Genomic DNA, 22,411 nt, shown 5'->3' with positions numbered 1-22,411 from the left:
CGGCTGAGGGAGCTGGGGGTGTTCAGCCTGGAGAAGAGGAGGCTGAGGGGAGACCTGATCGCCCTCTACAACTGCCTAATAGGAGGCTGTAGCGAGGTGGGGGTCGGTCTCTTTTCCCTGGTAGCGGAAGATAGGACAAGGGGGAATGGTTTGAAGTTCTGCCAGGGGAGGTTTAGGTTAGACATTAGGAAAAACTTCACCAAACGGGTTGTCAGGCTCTGGAGTGGGCTGCCCAGGGAGGTGGTTGAGTCCCCATCCCTGGAGGTATTTAAAAGAAGGATAGATGAGGTGCTTAGGGACATGGTTTAGTGGTGGGATGGCAGGGTTAGGTTAAAGGTTGGACTCGATGATCTCAAAGGTCTTTTCCAGCCAAAGTGATTCTATGATTCTATAAGTCTTCTTGCTTTGTCAGCCTGCCGATGAAACTCACCCAAGTAGCAGCTGTAAGGAAACGCTCGTTCTTCTAGCAGAAGGATGAGACTGTATCAGTCACATCTTTCTGGAGAAGAGGATAGGTGGTTTATGAAAATCTCCAAAGCTGCTAATGTTTCAGATTGTAGATAAAGTGTATTTAATATTTGATACTCCATAACCACTAATTGTTGGGGTTTAGTTTTTCAGGAACCCGCATAACTTTTGTCTGATGGTGTTAAATTATTAAAAGTTTGTAGAGCTCCAAAATAAAGGAAACAAAACGACATGGACATGCTAACATCAATTATTGTGTTACATATTCACTTGAAAAATAAGTATCAAATCTTTTTATTGCTGTTGTGTGAATCTGGATTTTACAGCTAATTAATTTGTGGTCATGCTGAGTGGAAAATGGAGCAGGAAATAGAGTGGCTGGGCAGGGTATGTGAAGTAGTATGGTGGAACTGCTCTAGAAACCTTCATTCAGCTATCATTTCAGTAACTGTGGTACATCAATAACCTCCTTTTCAGTAAAGAGGTGAGGTAGTGAATTGTGAAGGAAAGTTAAACTTTGATCTAAAGTTGTTCAGGGGTGTTGGTGTAAGACTGCCAAAGACCCACAGGAGGTTGTATGCACAGCTACACTATGAGAAAGCTTCCTTTTGCTGTTTCTGTTCTATCAAATCAAGTCTGTCACTCTTGCTGTTTACCTCTTTAAGGGCTCTCAAATAGGCAACTCATATTGGAAACAAGAAAGATAAATAGGTAATATGCAAAAAATGAAGTACTTTTCTCTGGCTTAAAAACTACAGACATTTTACTGTTTTTCTGTTTCTTTTTCTTTATAATCATAGTTAAGTGATTTCTTAATTAATAGTAAGTTTGGAAAACCTGCCATCCTTCTAGGTTATGAGTGAAAGAAACCCCTTTTGATCTCTCTTGAAGAGTTTATCTAAAGTTGCAAGGTCTCTTATTCCACTAACTTAATAAGGCAACATACTTCTTGTTTACTTTAAAGGACAGATTCTTAAATGTTAAAAGTTTTCATAGCACTATTTGAATTCAGTAAGTCGGTGGCATTTTATGTCAGCTGATGAGCTCTCCATGCTCTCAGGTGAATTAAGATCTCAGATGAATTAAGTTAAACCCAGTGTGGTTTAAATAACTAATCTTAATCTGGATTTGAGTATATAAGGACTTCTAAATTAGCAGACAGGTGAGAAACTTCAATAAATCCTTTTAAAGTTTGTTTTAAACATTTCTTTTTGTGTATACAATGATTCTTCTACTTAAAGAGAGACAGTGGTCTCAAAGGTATTAAGTTTCTTTAAGCTTTGTAAAAGATCTTTCTTTTTGTTTGTTAGTCTCCTGCAAAAGCAGAGAATTAAGTGGAAAGTCATATATAAAAGCAACAGATTGTAGTGGTGGTGGTGAGATGAAAACTGCAGACCCCAGAAAAGTGGCAGGTGCACCTTTTTGGGCACTAGAGAACTATCTCTAAATGTTTGCTGCATGCTTTTTGCCTCAGCTTTGAAATAAATCTTAAACTACCTTATCTGATATTGTCTATTGGTTATACTGGTTTTAGGCTATTAACATCGTTAGCATTCTTTCTTTGCTGATATGTACCTAAATATTGTCTAACCCCAAAATGTAATCATAGATTACTATTTGAGACTGTAATACAGGACTCTCTTCTCTTCCCATCCATATCCTTCCTTCCAGCTTACCCTCACACAAGTTATGTTGTGTTTCTTAGGCTTTGTTAAAACCCCACTCAAGCAAATGATCACCTTTGGTTTCACTTTGTCATCTGACTTTCTGCAGTAGTACATATCTGTACTTTTTGCCATTTTTAAGTATCAGAAGAAAAAACTTAGTGATTTTTTTTCTTTAGTTTAATCTATTTAGCAGCAGCCAAGCAGTTAAGGGCAATAACTCTGCAAATGAGGTTAGAAAAAACATAACCAGGGAGAAGTCTAGTGAAACAATCTCCATGTATAGTCTTGATTATTTTCATTATCTTTTTACTTTTTTATTCAGTGCTATGTACAATTATTTCATATGACAGTCAGCTTACGCATGTAGTTGGAGCCATTTTAAAGTATTAAGTGATTGTTAATTGAAAAATAGTGCCAGCGTTTTTTGAGATGCATGCAATTACTAAACCAGAAGCTTCCTTGGTTCACTTGAAATGCACAGTAATCTATTTTTAACTTTTAGTGTTTAAAAATCTAGCAAAAATGTGTTGTGGCTGTGTCAGACCCCTGCTGATGGGGAAAAAAAGGATTACATTTGCTGTGGTATTTTTACATTCACTGTGTGCCCATGCTATTTATCCCCTGAAATGTTCTTACAGCTGAGTTTGGGGCAGCTCAAATTATATGTCTAAGGGGAAAATACTGTACTTACCATTTGCCATGTGAATGGGTTCTATGAGTGGTTCTGCAGAAAAAGGAACTGGGGGTCCTGGTGGACAGAAGCTTGAACGTAAGTCATGAGGGTGCTCTTCAGGTGGTTAAGGTTAACTGCATTCTCCTCTACTCAGCAGTTGCAAGGCCCTGTCTGCAGTACAATGTCTGGTTTTAAGGCCCTCAGTTCTAAAGAGATTGTCGAATGAGGTGTGGAGATGGCTGTGGGGCTGGAGCCGTGATGTATGTGGGAAGGAGGCTAAGGAGCTGTTCAGGCTAGGGAAAACTAAGAGGTGATCTAACTGCCATCTTCAAGTACCTAAAAAGGAAAAGGTGGAGCTAAATTCTTCTCTGAGATGTACTGCAAGGGGACAGAAGGTAGTGGCCCTAACTATCAGCAAGGGCAATTACGGCTCAGTATAAGGAAAATATTTTTAACTGAGAGTGGTCAAACCCAAGAATCAGATTGCCCAGAAAAACTCCAACTGCAGATATTTGAAAACCTCACCTAAATAAGTCCCTGACCAGGACTTTGAAGTTAGGTCTAATAGAGCAGGAGGTTGAACCTAATGACATTGATACATTGATTACGTTCCAAAAATGGCCTGACTGTGTGTACCCATTTGGTCCATCATTGGAAGACCAATTTTAAGTCTTCCTTGAAGGGCTGCACTGCTATCCACCCTAGGCACTGATCTCAAAATTGCTTACCATGTGTGTACAGAGCTGGATAACCCAGTAGAAGTCTGAGCTTCAGGCCTTTTTCAGGTCCAGTCAGATCAGGTACGCTGTAAGTATACACAGTAAGGCTAAATCAAATTCATGTTAACATTACAAAATTCAGCGGTACTTGCCGTATATACCTGGATCCTTTCCTTTGAAAAACTATTCGTTGTTAAATGAATTACTTCTCTCTGCAGATTGATTACTCAGTCTTTTGCTTTCTTTTCTGTTCTAGAGAAGAACCAAAGAAGATACTTGGAAATCAGAAGAACTTAGGAAACACCTTAGGGTGATTTTATTTTATTTCTACTAGTTTTGATGTTAAGTTACCTTACAGCAGTGGAATTTATTTACAGTCTAAACATAGAGGGTTGACTGCTTGTTCTACTAGCCACTCTGCCTTGTGGGATCTATAATAGGTCTTTAAGTCTTTTTGGTACACCAGACACTAAAGTTGCGTCACTGAATATGAACAGTACAGATCTTTAATGCGTAGCTGCTAACTTCCTTGCCACAACTGACTGTTCTGGAATCTGTCTAGTCCAAGTGTGTCCAGAGGCTGGCGTACTCAACTGTTTCTAGCTACACAAGTCATGTAAGATTGCTCTACAGATTTCTTAAATAGATAAATGGAAAAAATACCATTTCTACGGTAATCACGTAGCGCACAATGGGGTCTGATTCGCTGACTACCCAAATCCCAGTTGCAGTTCTGCTTTTTATATATTTATTCACTTTTCTACATCTATATTATGTATTGTAGTTGTTATCATCATTGATCATGTTTGTCATGCACTGTTAAACTGGTTAATTACTTTATCCACTGGTCAAATAGGCATTCATGCTCCAGTCAGTTACACCATTGATATTCACATTAGTTTTGTTGTATATCTTTTTAAAAGCTGTTTTGCCATATATATTTTCTTTTTTAATGTCTTGTGCAAATCTTCATCAGTCCTTTGATAAACTAAAGCGTCCTACTTGTTAATCTATTACCTAGCTTTCTATCAATTACGTTTCAAAGCTCCACGTTATTTCGGTGCCAGTGCTACAGTATAAGTACTTTGTATTTTTTAGACATTCAGTAACACCTCCACTACTTCCATGTGGGCTAAAGCAGACAAATTTGAGTTGAAATGCTTTAGTTCCAGCAGAAGTGGTGTGGTTGGACTTTCATTTCTGTGAAACAGATGGATAAAGTTTAATTCATTTTACTCATTGACTGTAATCAAAGCAAGTTCTATTTGTTCTTGTATTGAGTAAATAGCTGAAATCGTGGATGTAGTGAAATCAGTGGGAGTTGTGCTACTTGCTTCAGGAATATATAATCTCTTATGACTTTAGGAAAACATAAGAATAGTTGCCTCCTCAAGGGATCTTGGCCAAAAAATGTCTTTCACGGTTTCTATATGCTACTTTCTGTGCAAGTAAAAGCTAATCTTCTATTCTAAAGTCAGCTGCAGGATGCTCAGCTATCTATCGTTATTGTTTATATCTGTAACATATTTTACAAGACATCACAGTTTCTGTCTGTGTGAACTAACAACTTTAAGATGCTTAGTTAATTTTTCAGCCTAGCTCTAAACAGAATGCACAGTTCCACAGTAAAGTTTATTTTTTACCATATTCTTTTCAAATACATTGAAAATGCAGCTTAGTATTTATTTCATTTATTAGTTATTTTTGCAATAAGTACAGACATAATGTTAAGTAAGCCTGGAAATAGATCATTTTAATACAGTTTGGGAAATTAAATTCATAGTTAGCAATCCACTAATTTTTTTTTTTTTCATGTGAATAGACTATACCAAAATAGATTGCTGAATTATAACTTTTGGGTTTTTTTCAGGCATCGCAACCAGATGGTCAAAATGAGGACCAAAAGCACAGAGAAAAGAAACTGCAGAAAGAGAAGTCTGTTCATGACACAGACACTCATAAACATGAACGCAAAGACAGAGGGAAGAGCAAGGAAAGAACGAGAGAGAGAGAAAGATTTAAATCTGGTGAAAGAGACAGGGACAAAATGAGAGAGAGAGAAGGCGGAAGAGAGCACCAGAGAGGAGACCGAGAGAAATACAAAGATAAACTTCAAGAGTCAAGGTTGGAAAGGGAAAGATACAGTGTGCCAAAAGATAAAGACAGGGAAAGCAATACAGAACAAGACAAAAAGCATAAAAGACATGAGATAAAGCAAATAGATACACAAAATAATCTGAAATCATTTGAAGGAAGAGATAAAGAACATCACAGAAGAAGAGAAAGCAGGCATCATTTGGGTAAGTTGCTTTGGGTTGCTGTTGTGCTTTTAAATATTTGATATTTAGATAGAAATACTCTGCAACCATACCCCATCTGTACAGAGAGGATAAAGATGGGCACGTGTGAGTACCTACTGAAATGTGTATCTTTATGGAATCTTACGGTAACCTAGTTTTATTTTGATGCTTTTAAAAATTTTGATGCTCGTTTCCCTTCCTCTGAAGAGGGGGTGAATGTCACTGGTTTTATTGGTCAGTTGACTTTAGGAGAATAAGTACCTTCCTGCCTAGACATTCTCTACTGAGTGATCCATTTGAATCCCCAAGTTGCAGGGTGCTGGCTGAAGTTAGTAGCATGTGTCATTACTCTTACCATTACACAAGTCAATTGAGAATAGAGGGATTCATTAGGGAAGAAAAAGGAGTAACCAGCTTTGGAGAGAGAATTTCAATAGAGTATTAAGTTATTTTTAGAAAGCTCTTATGTTTTAGAAAACCCATGTCACTGAAATACTATTTTCTACTTGCTAGAGTTAATTATGTAGAGAGTTTGAGTATAGTAAAATTTGTTAATTAATTTATACATACATTTTCTAGAGGAGGAGAAAACAAGAAGTGAAGAACGGGAAAGAAGACACACAGAAAAGAAGGTAAAGGAAGGGAAAGGAATTATGTGTTTCATAATGAAATAAGATGAAATTGTAGAATAACGAAGAAACTGGATCAGACTTCAGTTCCGAAGAAATCCAGGAGATGCATAGGTGGTAAGGTCCTCACAAGTGTACAAAACATGCAAAAAAATTCATCTGAGCCATTCTATTTTAAGGATATACTTCATGGGTTTTTTTTTTAAAGTAAATGTAAAATAAAATTTGCATAGCAAACAGTGCTTTATTTTTGTACAGCTACATCAAATTTTTCCATTTGCTATTTATGCCTTTATTAGAAGAATATTGGTAAGTATACACCCTATTTTATGTTAGAGCATCCAGTAAGCAAAGAATTAAATTTTTGTGTGAAGAATGCATAATCCAAAGAATTTTCTCTGGCAAGGTATGGGATGTCCCAGAAGAAATGACAGAATCTCAAGCTATCTGGTAATTTGAAACTTGTCATTGTAGGAGATTAAAAAAAAAAAACAAACATGTCTGGAAGATCCATGTGGCAGAAAGAGATTAGGTACTTACAAATCCAATGGTCAAAAATTGATAGATTTATGAAGATAAAACAGTCTTGGAGAACTTTATAACTCTTTAATGTTCTTTTTCTCTTTCCAGGATAATACCAGAAAGAGCATTGGCAAATTTTTAGCCTACAAAGTTGAAGGTGGTGAACGTGTACACAAGTTGCAGGAAGATGAGTTGGATAAAGAGGGAGAAAGAAGACACAGAGAAAAAAAAGAATATTCTGTTAAGCCACAAAAAGAGAGGCTTTCAAAAGAGAGAAGTCATAAACGTTATGAAAAGGAAGAGGAAGAAAAACATAAATCAAAGGGATCTAAAGAGGGATCTTCCCATGGAGAAAGAGACAGGCAACCAGCAGAAGCTAATGAGAGAGTAAAAAGTAGAGAAAATGAAAGAAAGAAGCATGATCTAAGGGTTAGTTTTGTTAAGACTTTAAAACATTACCTTGTAACTTACTTTAATTGTTGACACAGCATCATTGATAAGGTGAATAATAAAAATGCTAGGATTGTAAGTCAACATTTCTGAAATTTGCAACTGAAGTGGTACATTAAAATACTACATCTGCATTTGAGTATCCTAACCCAGAGCTAATTCCTTCTATGAAATTTAAACTAGAAACTTGTCTATATGTTAGAAACATCTTTTATTCATAAAGTTCTTTATTGCTGTGACTTTTGAAATTTTTATTAACACTTTGAAGTGGAGATGAGATTAGGCTAGAGGTCCATTAAAATGTATTGGCTGCCTTTATAGAAAAAAAAATTATTTTAATAGAAGCTATTTTCAAAGTTGCCTATAAAAGGAGCATGGATACCTAACTCACAAGTAGGCACGTGAGTATAGATCCCTTATATTTATGGGTTTTGCCTCTACTTCTGAAGCTATAGAATGTCTTTTATGTTTCTAATACAGAGCATATATCCTAGAGACTTAATCAAAACTTTGACATTTTTTTACTGGTTTTTATAATACAAGTACTCATTCTACAAGAATGAGAGAAGAAATATATAGTAATTTGTAACTCTTAAAATCAGGTAGGTTTTATGGCACATAGAACCATTCAGATGGTCTAGGGTAGTTTCTTCTGTTGCTTAAAGAGTGAAGACGTACAAGCTTCTCAAAGAAAAGTTCAGAAATATATTTTCTAGTGAAAATACTAGGCATTGTCAGTGTAGGGGCCCACCACAAGTGATTCCTGTAACGGACTTTCTGCAGCAGAATTCAAAAGTCTATCAAGAGCTTGCTGAAGGTTTGACTTCCTTGGAAATTTATGCAAGTAGCTGTTACAGAATATACATGCTGATGCTTCTGTCTCGGAGTTATGTTTCTTTTTCTGATGTTCATGGATAGAGAAAAGCACCTTTATCTTTAACAACCTATTGAATACATTTCCAAACTTAGGCACACTCTCATAATACAGAATTTAAGAGTCAAGTCCCTATACTGGGGATTAAAAGTGCCTGAGGCAGTTCTCTGTCCCTGGGTCCAGCTGGTATCAGTTGTTGCAGTCCATACTATTAAAATCTCATTCTTTGAAACATAATGGCCACAGCCTGTTGAGGTCAGCCCTTAGACCCTATCAGTTTTTCAGCCAGGGATTATTTAGGAAAGTGCTCTGGGTTTACAGTTTAAGCAGTACACACCGGGCCAGAGCATTTTTTAACTACTGTTACTAATATACTAATGCACAGGTATCCTATAAAAAAGAATTTACTCTTGTAAATCATTATAAGATTTTGTTAAGCAAAGGAGAAGACCCAAGATCCCTTCTTGTTTCCTTCTGAAATGCATTGCAGAAGGGGATGTAGCCAAACTTCATTCCCAAGTATTTAATATTTTTCAGGAGAAGCTCATATTATGTGTATAGCATATCTTTAACGCGTGTTTATTTTCTTTGCTTGCCATATGCTTAAGGAGGAGATACTCTGATGTTAGTTCATACACAGAACTTCTTATAAGCAGTGACTGAAAAAAAGTAGTATGTGTCATTGAAATAATTCATTAGAAACCTTTCTTACTGTTTAATATCACTACTACTAATACAGGTTCATATACATATTTCCTCACAGCATTTCTGACACGTGAATATTGTGACTTCTTTTACAGAAGAGCGAATACAAAAAAGAGGAGAGGATTCAAGAAGAAATGAGCCATCAACATGTAAGGTAAATTCAGAGATTTAAAATAAATATATGCTGTATCGTATCTACTAAGATTCAGTCACCACCAAAACAATAAGCATGAATTCTTGATCTCAAATATCTAGGGAGAATATATTTTTTTTCATAGGGCCTTTGTACAATGCTATAGCAACTAAGAGAAAAAAAAAATCTGTGTTTTGCCTTTAATGGGATTCATATAAAAATGTATGTGTTTGTTTTCCATTTATTTTTTTCTACCCCAGGATAGCAAGAGATATTTTACAGTCTTTGCAAACTATGTTAATCTGGGCACTTAGTTTGGGAGACAGAAATGCTGCATTGTACCTCCTGGAAATTCACTATGCAGTCATGTGGCCACATGTAACATTCATGATGAACTACATAGGGCTCTCTTATATTGTTTATTTTAATTTGAGTATCTCTACTTAGTTCCTACTCTGTATGGTATCTAAAACATAAGGTCCATATAGCAAGTTTACTGTTGTATGTGAAAGGAAGAGGTCCAGATCATCCTCAGCAGGATCAGTAAAATTTCAGGGTGATATTTCTAAGTTTTATTACTAGCAAATATAAAATCTTACAGAAGTTCTCTCTATATTCTAGTTCTTTTTTGCATTATTTAATGCTTCAGGCATGCGAAATTCCTATACAACTTTCTGAAGTATAACTCTGGGTATGTTGTCAGTCACAATTCTCATTCTTAAACCCTAGTTTAGCTTCCTAGCTAAATAGAAGACTGTCATGCTGCCTTCTGGGGACACTGACAGAGATAGTGAAGTCACTACCACTATTGGCTAAGTATTACTACTGTTTCTTAAAGAAGCATGGGACAGATCACTTTAGTCATAGTGAATTTGTCATTATGGAAGTGTATTCCTGTACAAAAGAAAAAAAAATGGAATATTTCAGAATACATATGTTGAGATGTTTCCTAGCAGCAGCATTCAACTGTGTCAAGCAGTGCTGAATGTACAGGTTATACGTTGAAGCTGTTGCTGATGGGGTGTTTTGGGGAGGGAGCCGTTGCTTGTGCATAGCTGGGAAAAAGGAGTTAGCCATTTCTGAACGGCAAGGAAGGCAATATTGTTTATTGGGATGTCCCAAATCCCTGTTTCAGCCTCAAGCACTGTCAACATTGAATCATTCTGATTTGCTATGAGAGCATCCAGCCAATTTTTTATTGTTGAATTTTCTTATGTTTGTCAGTCCCAACAGCAGTATATGTGAATAGCCTCTTAAGAAGTCAGAACATTCTCTTCATGAAGTCCAATACTCTACTTATAAAATAATGAAATAGTTGTTAAGGAGCAAAGCTGGTTGTTGATTTTCTCCTGCTCTCTGACCCTGATTGTATTGTCCTCATAAATTAAACCCTAGAATAAAAGACCAGGTTTGAATGTCCGTCTATGATTTATAGCTTTAGAGCACATTACACTAACCTGATCTTGTTCTCCAGTTTGCTGCATATATTAATACAGCTAATAGATGTGTGGGTTTAATAGCTTTTTTTTTTTCTCCTTACTTTTTCTTCAATTTTGATGCAATTATAGGCATTACCTTTGGATAAGGTTTTTGCAGTTCTTAGCTGGTTAATCACTTGGATATTTCATTATCATTTCATAACATAGAGATCTATAGAAGTATTTGTAGAAGTATTTCACCTTATTGGAAATTTTCAACTATTTTTTCCTTTTCAGGAAAAAAGACCTATTTTTTTTTTTCTAAAAAAAATAAAAAAAAAGAACAACACCAAAACAAATCTAGTGCTTTTTTTTGAGTTAACCAATAAAAATGATGTTCTGTTTTTCAACAGGACTGTAAAAGATAAAGGAAAACTCACTGAGAAAGAGGAAAGAGACACAAGACAAGAGGTAAGAATATTTGAGTTTGGAACTTAGAATGTTGTGTTTTTCTTGGAGTTAATAACAATTAGAATATGTATTTCAATATAATGCCATTCTGAGATAAGATAGGATTTATGTATACTGGTCTCCAGCTATCTCCTAACCTCTCTTTCTGCATACAGTGTTAGAAAATTGATTTATGCTGTGTGCATTTGCTAAGCATTGAAGGTAGCCATCTATTTAACTGTATTTCAGTATCTTCTGTGCTTGAAAAAATAATTCTCAGTAAGTGGGAAGTGTTTAGACGTGTAATACAAATAATCTACAAATCATCTACACATACCTAAAGTATATTATTTCTTTCTGTAAACAGCTGACATAGACAAATAATATAAGCCAAGTAAAATGCAGCTAGCAATGTAATTCGTGTATATCTTTATGCTAGGATTTGGCAGATAAATATTTAATTTTTTGTAAGATTATCTAACAGTTTATTTTTGTCACTTAGGAAATGAAAGATACACGCATCTGTAAGTCTGACATGGGATTTGATAACTTTACAGCAAATTATGAAGATGATTTTGAAGTAAGTAAAAGCATACAATTGTCCTTTTGAAGTCATTCTCAAGTATCAAAATAGTGATTGACTTTTTTCACAGAAATAAAAATTACAGGATGTGACATGGGTTTTACTTGCTCTTTTTGGTGACAGCGACCGTGCCTTGGCTAACAGTGGATACAAGTAAGTAAAATGTTACGTAGAAACTGTCCGCTATATATTTACTTTTCATCAGGGGTTGGGAACCAACTTTTGCTTTTGAGTTGAAGTCTTCACAAGATGCTCTTTCTGTCTTCCTGGATTTCAGTTATTTAAATTATTTTCTGTGAAAAATGCTGAATTTTTAAAATGGGAGCAAATAATCACTTTCAGGAAGAAAACAAAGCCCCGTTGTTTGTCATTACAAAAATATCATAGGAAAAAGTATTGACACACAGCAGTCCCTTCACTGATTTTTTTGATTGAACTCTCTTACTTTTAGCTCTCTTTTGTTTGCTTTAAAGTTGTTAACATAGAAGAGGTGTTGAATGTGCTAGTTGAACCAGCTGCATCTTTGTTCCGCAAAGCTAGAATTCATCTTCACTTACTTTAGGAGTGATGCCCACTGTTGAGCTGTTCACTATAGCAGCCCTTTGCTATTCAATGGAGAGAAATGAGCACACTTAAGACTTGTTCATATAATTTGTGTTAGGTGATTGATGAGATGAATTGTCTTAGTCAAGAGAATTATTAAATTATGAGCCTTATGCATGGACTTGCGAACAGATAGCGTGGTAGTTTAATAAATTTGATCCTGCCATTGAAGGGCAGCTTGAATTAAAACTATCAAATAAACAATTTTATACATCTATGAGGTATTTATGCCACTGAACAATGTAATTTTATTTCTTTAAAGAACATGTATTTCACCTAGACATATAGTTCTTGCTTTAGGGTATTAAAAAAAAAAAAAAAGTAATCTGTTTTGGGCACTGAACACTACCACTGTGGGATTGTCTTATCTTGATTAAAATTACTGCACAATCAAGACATGCCATTTTCTTTCCATCTAACAGTTATTTTAAAATGCCTTTCAGTCAGAGGATTTACAGCCATCTGTATGAGAATTTTATTTTTATTTTGACAGCAATTTATAATTTCTTAAAGATCTTGAAAAATACATCTATAATACATGATTATTAGTTATTGAAAGTCCTGTTACTTTTAAAGGATTATGAAGATGATTTTGATGATGATGAAGACAAAAGTGGTGAAGAAAGAGATGCAGAAGAAAACGTAAGAGAGGTTCCATTTTCCAGAACATCAGAAATTGAAGAAATTCAAAGAGCAATTAGTGCAGAAAATGATAGAATTTCTACTTCACTGCCAAAGAAAATTGAAAATGAAAAAAAGGAACCAATCATGGGTATGTGACTAGATACCAGTCTTTTTTTATTAAATGTATGAGTAACACATACAACTTACGAGTAAACAGGCCACTTTTTCTAGAAGTCTGCCTAAAGGCAGAAATCTGGTTCTCTGTATGAGTCACTTAAGTTTGTGGGTAAGTACTGCAACTTTCACATTGCTAAAGAATGATTCAGAGACATTACTAATCATTTAAAATGTGAAGTATATAAATGTACAGACTGACATTTAATATGTCTTATTTTGGGTAAGAGGAGGATATGAGAGTCTGGATTTTGAAAACTGGAGGAGTGCTAAAACAGTTTGAGGCTTCCGGTGATATTAATTCATGTTTGTCTTTTAAGCAAAGTTGAAGCCACTGCTCTGGGTGGGAAGGCGAGAACTACAGATACTACTTAAATATATAGTTCTATATCACTTTTAAAATGCACTTTTTTTCTGAAATGTGACTATGGAATTTTTGCCTTGTATTCAGTTGACCTGATACCTGTGAGTGCCAGATCTACTTAATTAACTACAGCTGTGGTTCCCGTTTGCACTCTCCATTCATGTGAACAGCAGTATAGAATCATTGTGCAAAAGAATCTTAGACAGCTTTTTACTCTAGTTTGTACAAAGTTAGTGCGTTCACAGAAGAATAGCATGGAGTTCCTGTAAGTCTTTACAGTATCAATAAGTTTTTGGTTAAGTAGTCATCGAAAGAATCAGTATACTGTAATATGGATTTCTTCTTGCAGAAGATTTATGCAATTATTATTCTTCTTTGAATAATAACATAGAATCAATAATTCCATTAATGCTATAGATCTAATGAACAGGATGGAATTCTAATACAGAATCAGCTTTTTAAATTCTGAATTGTAGCACTTAGTGCTTTATTGAAAATTACACAACACTCTCTTTTGATGAAGTTTGGATCTCATTTGGTTAAAAGATTGTTGATCATTCTGGTAATTATTTTTAGAAGTTTAAAAGCATTTTACAAGTATTATCTAAGATGGCAGTCTTCCTCTGAGGAAGTGAAACACCATTGGTCCTGACTGGAAGTTGGATATTAAAGTCAATTAGATACCACCTAGCCAGGAAAGGGAGTAAAATCAACATGACATCAGGTATTGTAGTTGTTCCATTAACTGTGGCTTTTAAAGCAACAGTTTTCAGTGCTTTGCTTATTCTTCCAAGGGCATCAATTAAGTTTGTGTTGCTGAGGTTCACTAGCTGTAGTGACCAATTCTTATTTAGAGGTGTAGCATGCACATGGTGTAGTCTGCGTGAATTTGATATGATTTTTAGAATAGGTCATAATGCGTTTTACTGTACATGGGGGAACAAAGGACCTGCTAATAGCAGGAGAAAGAGGCACTTTCTGCATCATAGTCTTCTAAAATAAAAATTACAGTGATCAGTCATTTTCAATTGATTGGTAAAGGACCATAATAAGGGAAAATGCTGGCCCATTACTGAAGTGAAGAAGCTTATTGTCCTGATAACTGTGCTAGAGCATGTTGTGTAATGTGCAAAATAGTAACATTTAGTAGCTGTGTTGTAATAAATCTGTTGCTTTTTAGATTTACTGCTTTACATTTTAATGCAGTGTAAAGTGTGAATTATAACACTAACAATGTTTTATAATATCACAGAAAGGCAATACCCTTCTGTCAGAAACTCTTTTTGTGGAATATTCCTGGATTTTGAAATGGCAAACCAACGACAAAGTAGCCGAAGTATGGCTAGTAAGCAGAAGTAAGTGTATTTTAAATAATCCACACAAAATGGCAACTCACTGTGTGAGATGTGATTTTTTTCATTATATTTGAAATATGTGAAGTTTATAAACTTGAGGCTTTTAGAGTCAAATATTACTTTGTAAGCTAACAGTAATTAGTTCTTAAATATAATTTACAGGCTTTGCTACATGTCAGTTTATAACAAATTTATCTGTATGTCAGTTTATGTGTATCATTTTATTACAGAATGAGGTGCCAGGATTGTAATTTCTTTGGATGATTCTTCAGTCAATTAGATACTGATTTATAGTACAAAAGAGCAAACCTTTTAGCTGTTCTCAGGGCTCTGCAGAACTGTAATTTCTTGAAAGAATCAAGACTCTATATGGTACATACTGTTGCCAAAATAGCATGTTCCTTTTCGGGGATAACACCAGTTGGTGTAAAAACATGTTATTACTGATCTAAAATTGATCTAGATTTGAGACATCTACAACAGCTCTGTATTAAAGAAATAAATTGATGCCTGTTTCTTGTGGAACTTGCCAGGAGCTCCGGATTTATCTGAAGCACTGTATATATCTCCAATTTTTTGTTACATCAATTGGATGCATAAAGCAAGAATATTAGATTTTATTGAAAATACTAGATTCCACTGCTTCATGGCTGCATATCAGTGGCTAATCTTCATGTAAGGGATATTTTATTGCCTAGGTTGTCTAATTCACCTTGCCTAAATTTATATGCCCAAATTTTACAGGAGTTCACTGTCTAGGCTTCGTCTCTAGGCAGTGGAGACAGATCGGGAAATTCAGGAAGGCATGTCTCTGCAGAATTGCCTTTTGAAATGTTTGTCAGCCTCTGCTGATTATATGCCATGGCTGATTATGACTATGTATACAGCTTTGTGTACATGCTAACAACATGTATAGCCTGTGAAGATAACTAGCTTTTTCATGGAAAGAGAAAGGGTTTGTGGAATTTAATGCTGTGATAATACATTGCTACCAGTAAATAGACTGTAAACATCCCATAAATGAACTGTGGCACTTTGGAGTTTTAAGTATTAATATGAGGCTTATTAGTTTAGTTTAAGGATTTGTCTGTGGGTATCATTAAGGTTTGTCACTAGGAAGCAACTTCCATGCATTTGAATTAGATCTCAGCAATCTGTGCCACAATGTTTGTGAGGAGGTGGTGTATTAGGGAGTAGAAGTAAAAATAAAAATGTGGATAAGAAAATGCAATAGATGTCATTAAGTAGCAAAAAGGAGATGTGGAAATTGTCCCTATGCATAAAGAAAAATCCAGCCTAAAATACTTGAGGAGCAAGTAGCTCATGTTGCTCTAGTCTTTTCCCTTTCCAAAGACTATCTTACTGAGAAGAAATTGCAACTAGAATATGCATCTAGAAGACTGTTTAGATATGGAATTGCTACAGACCCATAATTGTATTTGGGTTGTATTTATATTAAGTGTATTAAAAAAATCTAAAAGTGCGAGAGAGAGAAAGGGACAAAAAATTTCTTGTTGCCAAGAAGTCTGTGCAATAGCAAGAGCACGGAATTAACTTGTAAACTGGAATCTGTATTTAATTGAAGCAGTTAACTCTTAAAAGAAAATAATATCTTAACAGTTTCCAAACATTAAAGTAGATATAGTTGTGTAAATTGTGACAAAGATTAACTGTGTTTCCATTATCCACATATCCATACAAGTGGAGTGGTAGGAATCTCTTTGTAGTTGATGATAATAACTAACATCACATGAATGCTCTGTCAGAGTAAGATACAGTATATGAAAATGGACTTGTTTTCCAGTTTAGAATCGAAATATAGTTTTATTTGGGAGCAAAGATGGAAAAAGTAAGAATTGAGGTAGGCAGAAAGTAAAAGGATTAAGGGAAGCTGGATAAGGCAGTTGAGTTACTTTTTTGTCATTTCAGAAAGGGAATTTAGGAAGATGTGAAGATTGGTATTTCACAGAACAAAGAGATTCGGGTATCTCAAATATTGTACAATGTGCTAATCATATCCTAAACGAAAAATACAAGTGGAAGAATACTGTCTGCCTCAGTCCTGAGTACTCATTTTCATACGACTTAGATCAAGTACAGTAGTCCAGTAACTGATGGGTTTTGGAGGCCTACTTTTTGGGGAAGAGGACTATTCATGTCCACAGGTTGGGAATCGGCAATAAATTCATTTAATGTATATATTTAAAATATATTTTAAGACTGCTGGTATTTTTATTTGTTTCCCTGGTGATACAGAGGTACAAATTCAGGCAGTCTGTTACCAATGGAGGTCATTCAAAATACATTTGAATAAGTCTAACAAAACCAGGGTATTATAGGTTATCTTTATAAAGCATATACACATACAGGTGATGTAAGTTAATAAAATGAGTTTAGGAGAATTAGCCACTATTCTAAATATAGGAAGAAAGTGAAATTCATCTGTTACCTTACAGAATAGCTTTTGAATACTTAGGCAAGATGGTGGTGCTAGGCTTTGAAAGTTTGGGTTTGATTTATAATAAACCACATAAGTTTGCCACTTGCAACTGGTATTGCATTTTCAAATCTGATAATTCTCTCAGTGTAACAATAAATGAGAATTCATAACAGTATTATATGTAGTTCTACTGATAGATTTTTATCCATTAATTTCGGTACAGCTTCAATTCACATGGATCAATGGATTGTTAGATCTCCGATATTGTACAAAATCAGGTTGTTTTTCTTTTGGAATACCAAACACTTGGTCTTAACCAGTTTTTTGTTTCTCTTTTGTAATTCATTCTAAAGAAAACGGACTTCAGAACTTCTGCCACTAATTGATCTGGACTTCTCAGTGGGTTTTTCTTTACTGGATTTGCCTCCTGTAAATGAGTATGACATGTATATCAGGAATTTTGGTAGAATGAACACTAAACAGGTGGGTAGTAAATATGTAGTAATATTTAAAGCTTGAAAGTGCTGATTCTTATTGTGGAAAAAAATTCCTTATAAAAGGAAGTTACTAAAGCTAATAGGACAGCAAAGTAATAAATTAATATTTTTCATCTCTAAGCCTTAATTACCATAAAGCAATGATATCAAAACTTTTTGGCCTGACAGGACTCTCTTGTGTTCCTTCCCCATATTCTAAAGGACTTTCTATATGTTTGTGCCTCACTGTTCCAGGTGTGCTGTGTTTAGTGTTTACGCATAACATAAGACATTCTGTATTTTTGCAGTGGGTCTAGAACTCTTGTGGGAAATGCAGTGAAATGTGCATGCACAAAATAGCGACACTGTATGTGTCGGTATGCTTGGTCTCAATTTACCAACAGAAGAGGTTGAGCGCATCAGTTTTAAAATAACTGTTTAACTTCTATTCAGTTTTGTTCTGTCATTCTTAGATGTGTCACCCATATATTGATCACTTTATGTTTCTACTTTAGGCATATGTTCAGTGTAATGAGGACAATCTTGAGAGAGACATTCAGACTGAGAAAGTTGAGACGTTGGATAAATGGACACAACATCCAGGAGAAAGTGCCCTTGTATCTGGAGGTGAAGAACATTTTAATCGTATTAATTTATGGATGTATGCATGTAAACTTTCTCTTTTGAATCCATTAATTGTCAGAATTTGTAATGTGGCAGGCTACATTGATAGCAAACTGCTATAGGCACTCTGAATCCCCTTGTGGAAGGGGTGGAGAATAAATGGCAGAAAGTTTCTTCCTTCTGGATTCCTGTTTCTGTTGCAGCAGATCTTCCGTTATTTCTGCTGAAGAGAAGTTGATTCCTGCCACTCTCCTTTTGCTTAAAAATTACATTGTTCTTACAGTTTTCTTAACTGATTCCCTTTTGAAGCTTCAAGTTTGGTTTTGGTTTTGTTTTTTCTTAGGTCCCATAAACAGCCAGGATATGCCAGCAAATGGAATGCTAACACCTAAAATTGATTCACAAAGATTAGCAAATTTCCTCCGGTCTGCTTGCCAGGTACACTTATGTACTTAATATCCCTTATGAGTTATGTGCGTCAGTATACAGTATGATAGATCATTTACAGTACTTGTTCTGACTAATTTAAATAAATTAGTTAAATAATATTCATTATCGGTGAGATTCATCTCTCTGCAAAGGAATGGAACCAGAGCTGTGCAGATTTTACATCTGTGAAGTCATACTTGCAAAGATTTAAGATTAACAAGAGAGTCAATAAAGGTTTATTAAATTAATCCACATACTTTAGAAAGCTACAAATAGCAAAGCTGAAAGACGACCCTTTTATTTCTATAAATGTAATTATGTTTGAAAGGTGATTGCTGTTTTGCTAGAGGAAGATCAAGTTGCAACACAACCCAGGTGGAAACAAAGATCTCGACAAACCAGTCTGTCTATTAGTGATAGCTGTTTCCAGTTAAATACTAACCAGCCATTCCTCCATGGTAAGGGAACTTTATTCTACACCTTTTAGTATGCAGTGTGAACTCTTCTTCCTTGTGCAAAATACTGTGCTCTTTATCATGAGTGAAGTGCAAACAGCACATATCAGGATATATAGATGATGTAAAGCTCGCTTTTCTTTTAATTGTACTAATCTTACTCTAACTGTGCAGATTGGTTTCACATAGGGAACATCAGAGCATCCTAGCTACTGTGAAACCAGGCATATAGGCAATGATTAGGATGATATAGGGGTGCTCTGGATTTATTTTCTTGCCCCTGTTGTTGAAAGGCCATCCCAAGAGGTGTCATTTTGTGTATGCTCTTTATGCTGACTGTAGAGCCAAGGTTGCGAATAAAGCAAGGTTATTGAACAGGGACAGTATAGCCTAATATATTTGAACTGCAGTTATATCTTCACTGTATAAACAGTAGATGTTCAGATTAAAAGAAAAATGAAAAATAAAACATCTGTAATTACGTTAGTAAGACCTATTATAACACAAAACCATATGTATTCTAACATGTACACATGAGATGAAGCAGAAGCCTGGCGTGTGCTGTTTCCTGTTTGAGACTTAGCTTAATTTTCAGTGTATATGCTGACGTCAGATCAGATTGGCTTGCTTATGCCCAGAATAATTATTCTGTTAACTTCCTGCCTCTCTTCCTTTTTGCTTCTAATTTTTTGGATTCCTTCTCTAGTCCCTCCTTTTTTCTTGTGTAGCATCAAAAGCCACCCACTGTTAATAGAAACTTTCTTCATAATTACATCTTAGCTTCTTTGGTTGTTGCTATAGCAGCTAAATATGCTTTTTCATCTGCAATGAGTTTACTTTTTATTTATTTCTTTTCTTTCTTGATTTTTTTTTTTTTAATGGTTTAGACCGAAAAATATCGTGCCTATATGTTTCTCAAGTTCAGAGGCAGTTGCTACTTTCTGTTCATGGACTACCTGAAAAGGCAGGTGTTGTTCTACTGAACAGAAAGAGCATCATATGTGTTTGGAACATCTGGCAGCCCTCCAGTCCTCAGAAAGTTTTAACATGTGACTCAGAGGTATGTTTTAACAACATTGTATAGTTGCACATTGAATAAATGGCTTCATGATGTGTATTTTGTTTTCTTGTCTTGCTGCAAGATATGTTATCTTCTGAAATACACATTTGAGCCTACTGAGCAAAACACTACTCTCATTCCATTGTGTGTTCCAGTACTAGAGTATAGTGATGGTCACAGTGGTGGTGGGGTTTTTTTGTTGTTGTTTCTTTTGGGGGGTGGGGGTTGTGTGTGGGTTTTTTTATTATTATTTTTAATTTTGACTCCATTTTGTGGTTGAAGAGTAAATGGAAGTAAAACAGCTGTTTCGGATGTTGTCAGGACTTCTCTCTACCCATCGCTATCATAGAGTTGAGTCACCCCATTCAGCTTTGTGGCAGTAGATGCAGATTACACAACAATTGTCTTGAAAAAGGAAGGCCTACTGAAAGCATTGTATCCTACTTCCATTTTAAATAAACTGTCCTTCTGCCGCAAACACCTGTAATCTCTCTTTTCTGGATTTGAATGCCTAGGAAGAGCAAATATATTTCAGGCTTATCAAATCATTGGCCTTTATCATAATATCAACTGCATATTTTTACTGCTTAACAGGTGGTATGTTGCTGCTTTAGTCCCCATAAAACAACTTTAGTTTTTGCTGGAACAATAGATGGTTCATTGTTGGTGTGGGATCTTCGAGAAGACTCAAGAATGCACCCTCATGTGACGATCAGTGGAACTGACTGGACATTCAGAGTTCCAACATTTTCAACTGGTTAGTACCTATGCATTCTGCTTAGTCATTTTGTGAGCAGTGAAACAGTTCCACTACTAATTCTGCTAAGAACGCTCTTTCTCAGTAGCCTAGTGTAGCCAGTTCAGAGATTATATTTTGTCTCATAAAAATTGCCAATCAGTAATAGCTGTAAAGAAATGTAAGCCAGCTCAATATGTATCAAGCAGTGAGAACAGAGAGGTGGACCAGATGTAGAACCTAAGGAGCATTGTAATATTAAAGTGGACTACTTGACTACTACCTCATCTGAAATCATTAGCTTAGTCAATTTTCATCATCTTAGCTCCCTTAATATAACGTACATTAAACACACATATTAAGATGTATTAAAAAAAATAAAAGTAATTTAAGACTGTAAAACAGTTTTTCAAGCATCATTTAAAGGTCGCAAACTGTACAAATTGTCCCCTAGGCTTTGATGTTTCTGTAATGTTCCATGCAAGATACGTAGCCAAATGTATTACATGCATAAGCTCTGTTAGAATCAGTGCAGTGCTACTCTGAAGGATCTTAGAGAGCTATTAATCTCATCCTAATGTAGATATCTGTATATGGTTAGCTGGATTGATTGCTTTGATTAGATTAAGTTCACTTACAGATATTACACAGTCATCTTACACGTAGATACCATTTTAAGTGTCTTAATCTTTGGTCTGAATCTCACCCTTAATGCATTTCTAAAATTCCACTTCTGTAAATTTACCACTTCTGGATTCTATCTAGATACACTAAAGGTTGAGTCAGGATTGTGGTTTCTTTATTTCCAATTTATCAGTTATTGTAGCAATGTAAGATGTAGGAATTTCTTATCTTTTCATTGTATGCACAACTGTCTTTTTATGATACTACTGGTTCAGCATATATGAATAATTTTTGGGATCACACCACTGGAAACAGGTAGTGTATGAAGGCTAAATGTCAGAGTGTCAGAGGTGATCTATTTAATGAAGTAAGTTGAATTCTAATGTTCATAGTCAGTAGTCAGTTACTTTTAGTCTTTTTTTGAAGGGATTCTGAAGCTGTGACTAAACTTTGGGGCCTAAAAGCTCTCTGGTTTGATATCTCTAGGAATATATCAATTGTATATTGGAGCAAAACCTGGACATACATTTTTCTGTCATCCAGCTTGTCACATGAGCAAAATCTCTAGCACTGGGGCCAGCTGGGAGCCATAGCATGTTCTTTCCAGGTTCTTAATGGCAGAGAAGCACAGCTACAAAAAAATAACATGGAATTGATTTGTTGCATTGTTTGGATACGGCCTAAATTAGTGTTGCACATGTACTAGGAAGCCAGAAGAAAGTTTACTTTTCAAAAATGCTTGTGGGTGACCTCCTTTCATTCTTTGGCATTTTCTTGTCATTGCATTTCTTTTTTTTTTTTTTTTTTTTTTTTTTTTTTTTTCCCTTTTTTTCCCTTTTGTTTTTGTAAAAAAAAA

General features: G+C 35.3%; 1 protein-coding gene across 1 annotated transcript in view; it reads left to right on the top strand.

Annotated features, from left to right (window-relative positions):
• Positions 1-825: 825 nt before the first annotated feature.
• DYNC2I1 (dynein 2 intermediate chain 1) overlaps positions 826-22,411 on the top strand; it is a 30,426-nt gene continuing 8,840 nt past the window's right edge. The window contains exons 1-16 of the mRNA XM_035888403.1: positions 826-855; positions 3,784-3,837; positions 5,398-5,827; positions 6,407-6,459; positions 7,087-7,407; positions 9,103-9,161; positions 10,972-11,029; positions 11,511-11,588; positions 12,771-12,966; positions 14,609-14,711; positions 17,505-17,634; positions 18,143-18,254; positions 18,595-18,689; positions 19,009-19,138; positions 20,023-20,195; positions 20,790-20,952. Coding sequence (XP_035744296.1) covers positions 826-855; positions 3,784-3,837; positions 5,398-5,827; positions 6,407-6,459; positions 7,087-7,407; positions 9,103-9,161; positions 10,972-11,029; positions 11,511-11,588; positions 12,771-12,966; positions 14,609-14,711; positions 17,505-17,634; positions 18,143-18,254; positions 18,595-18,689; positions 19,009-19,138; positions 20,023-20,195; positions 20,790-20,952 — 2,185 coding nt within the window. The remainder of the gene's footprint in view (positions 856-3,783; positions 3,838-5,397; positions 5,828-6,406; positions 6,460-7,086; positions 7,408-9,102; positions 9,162-10,971; positions 11,030-11,510; positions 11,589-12,770; positions 12,967-14,608; positions 14,712-17,504; positions 17,635-18,142; positions 18,255-18,594; positions 18,690-19,008; positions 19,139-20,022; positions 20,196-20,789; positions 20,953-22,411) is intronic.

Source organism: Egretta garzetta, unplaced genomic scaffold, assembly GCF_000687185.1.
Source record: "Egretta garzetta isolate BGI_Z169 unplaced genomic scaffold, ASM68718v1 scaffold181, whole genome shotgun sequence".
Taxonomy (NCBI): Eukaryota; Metazoa; Chordata; class Aves; order Pelecaniformes; family Ardeidae; genus Egretta; species Egretta garzetta.
The sequence above is the reverse complement of the archived record's forward strand: the minus strand, read 5'-3'. Positions and strand labels throughout refer to the sequence as shown.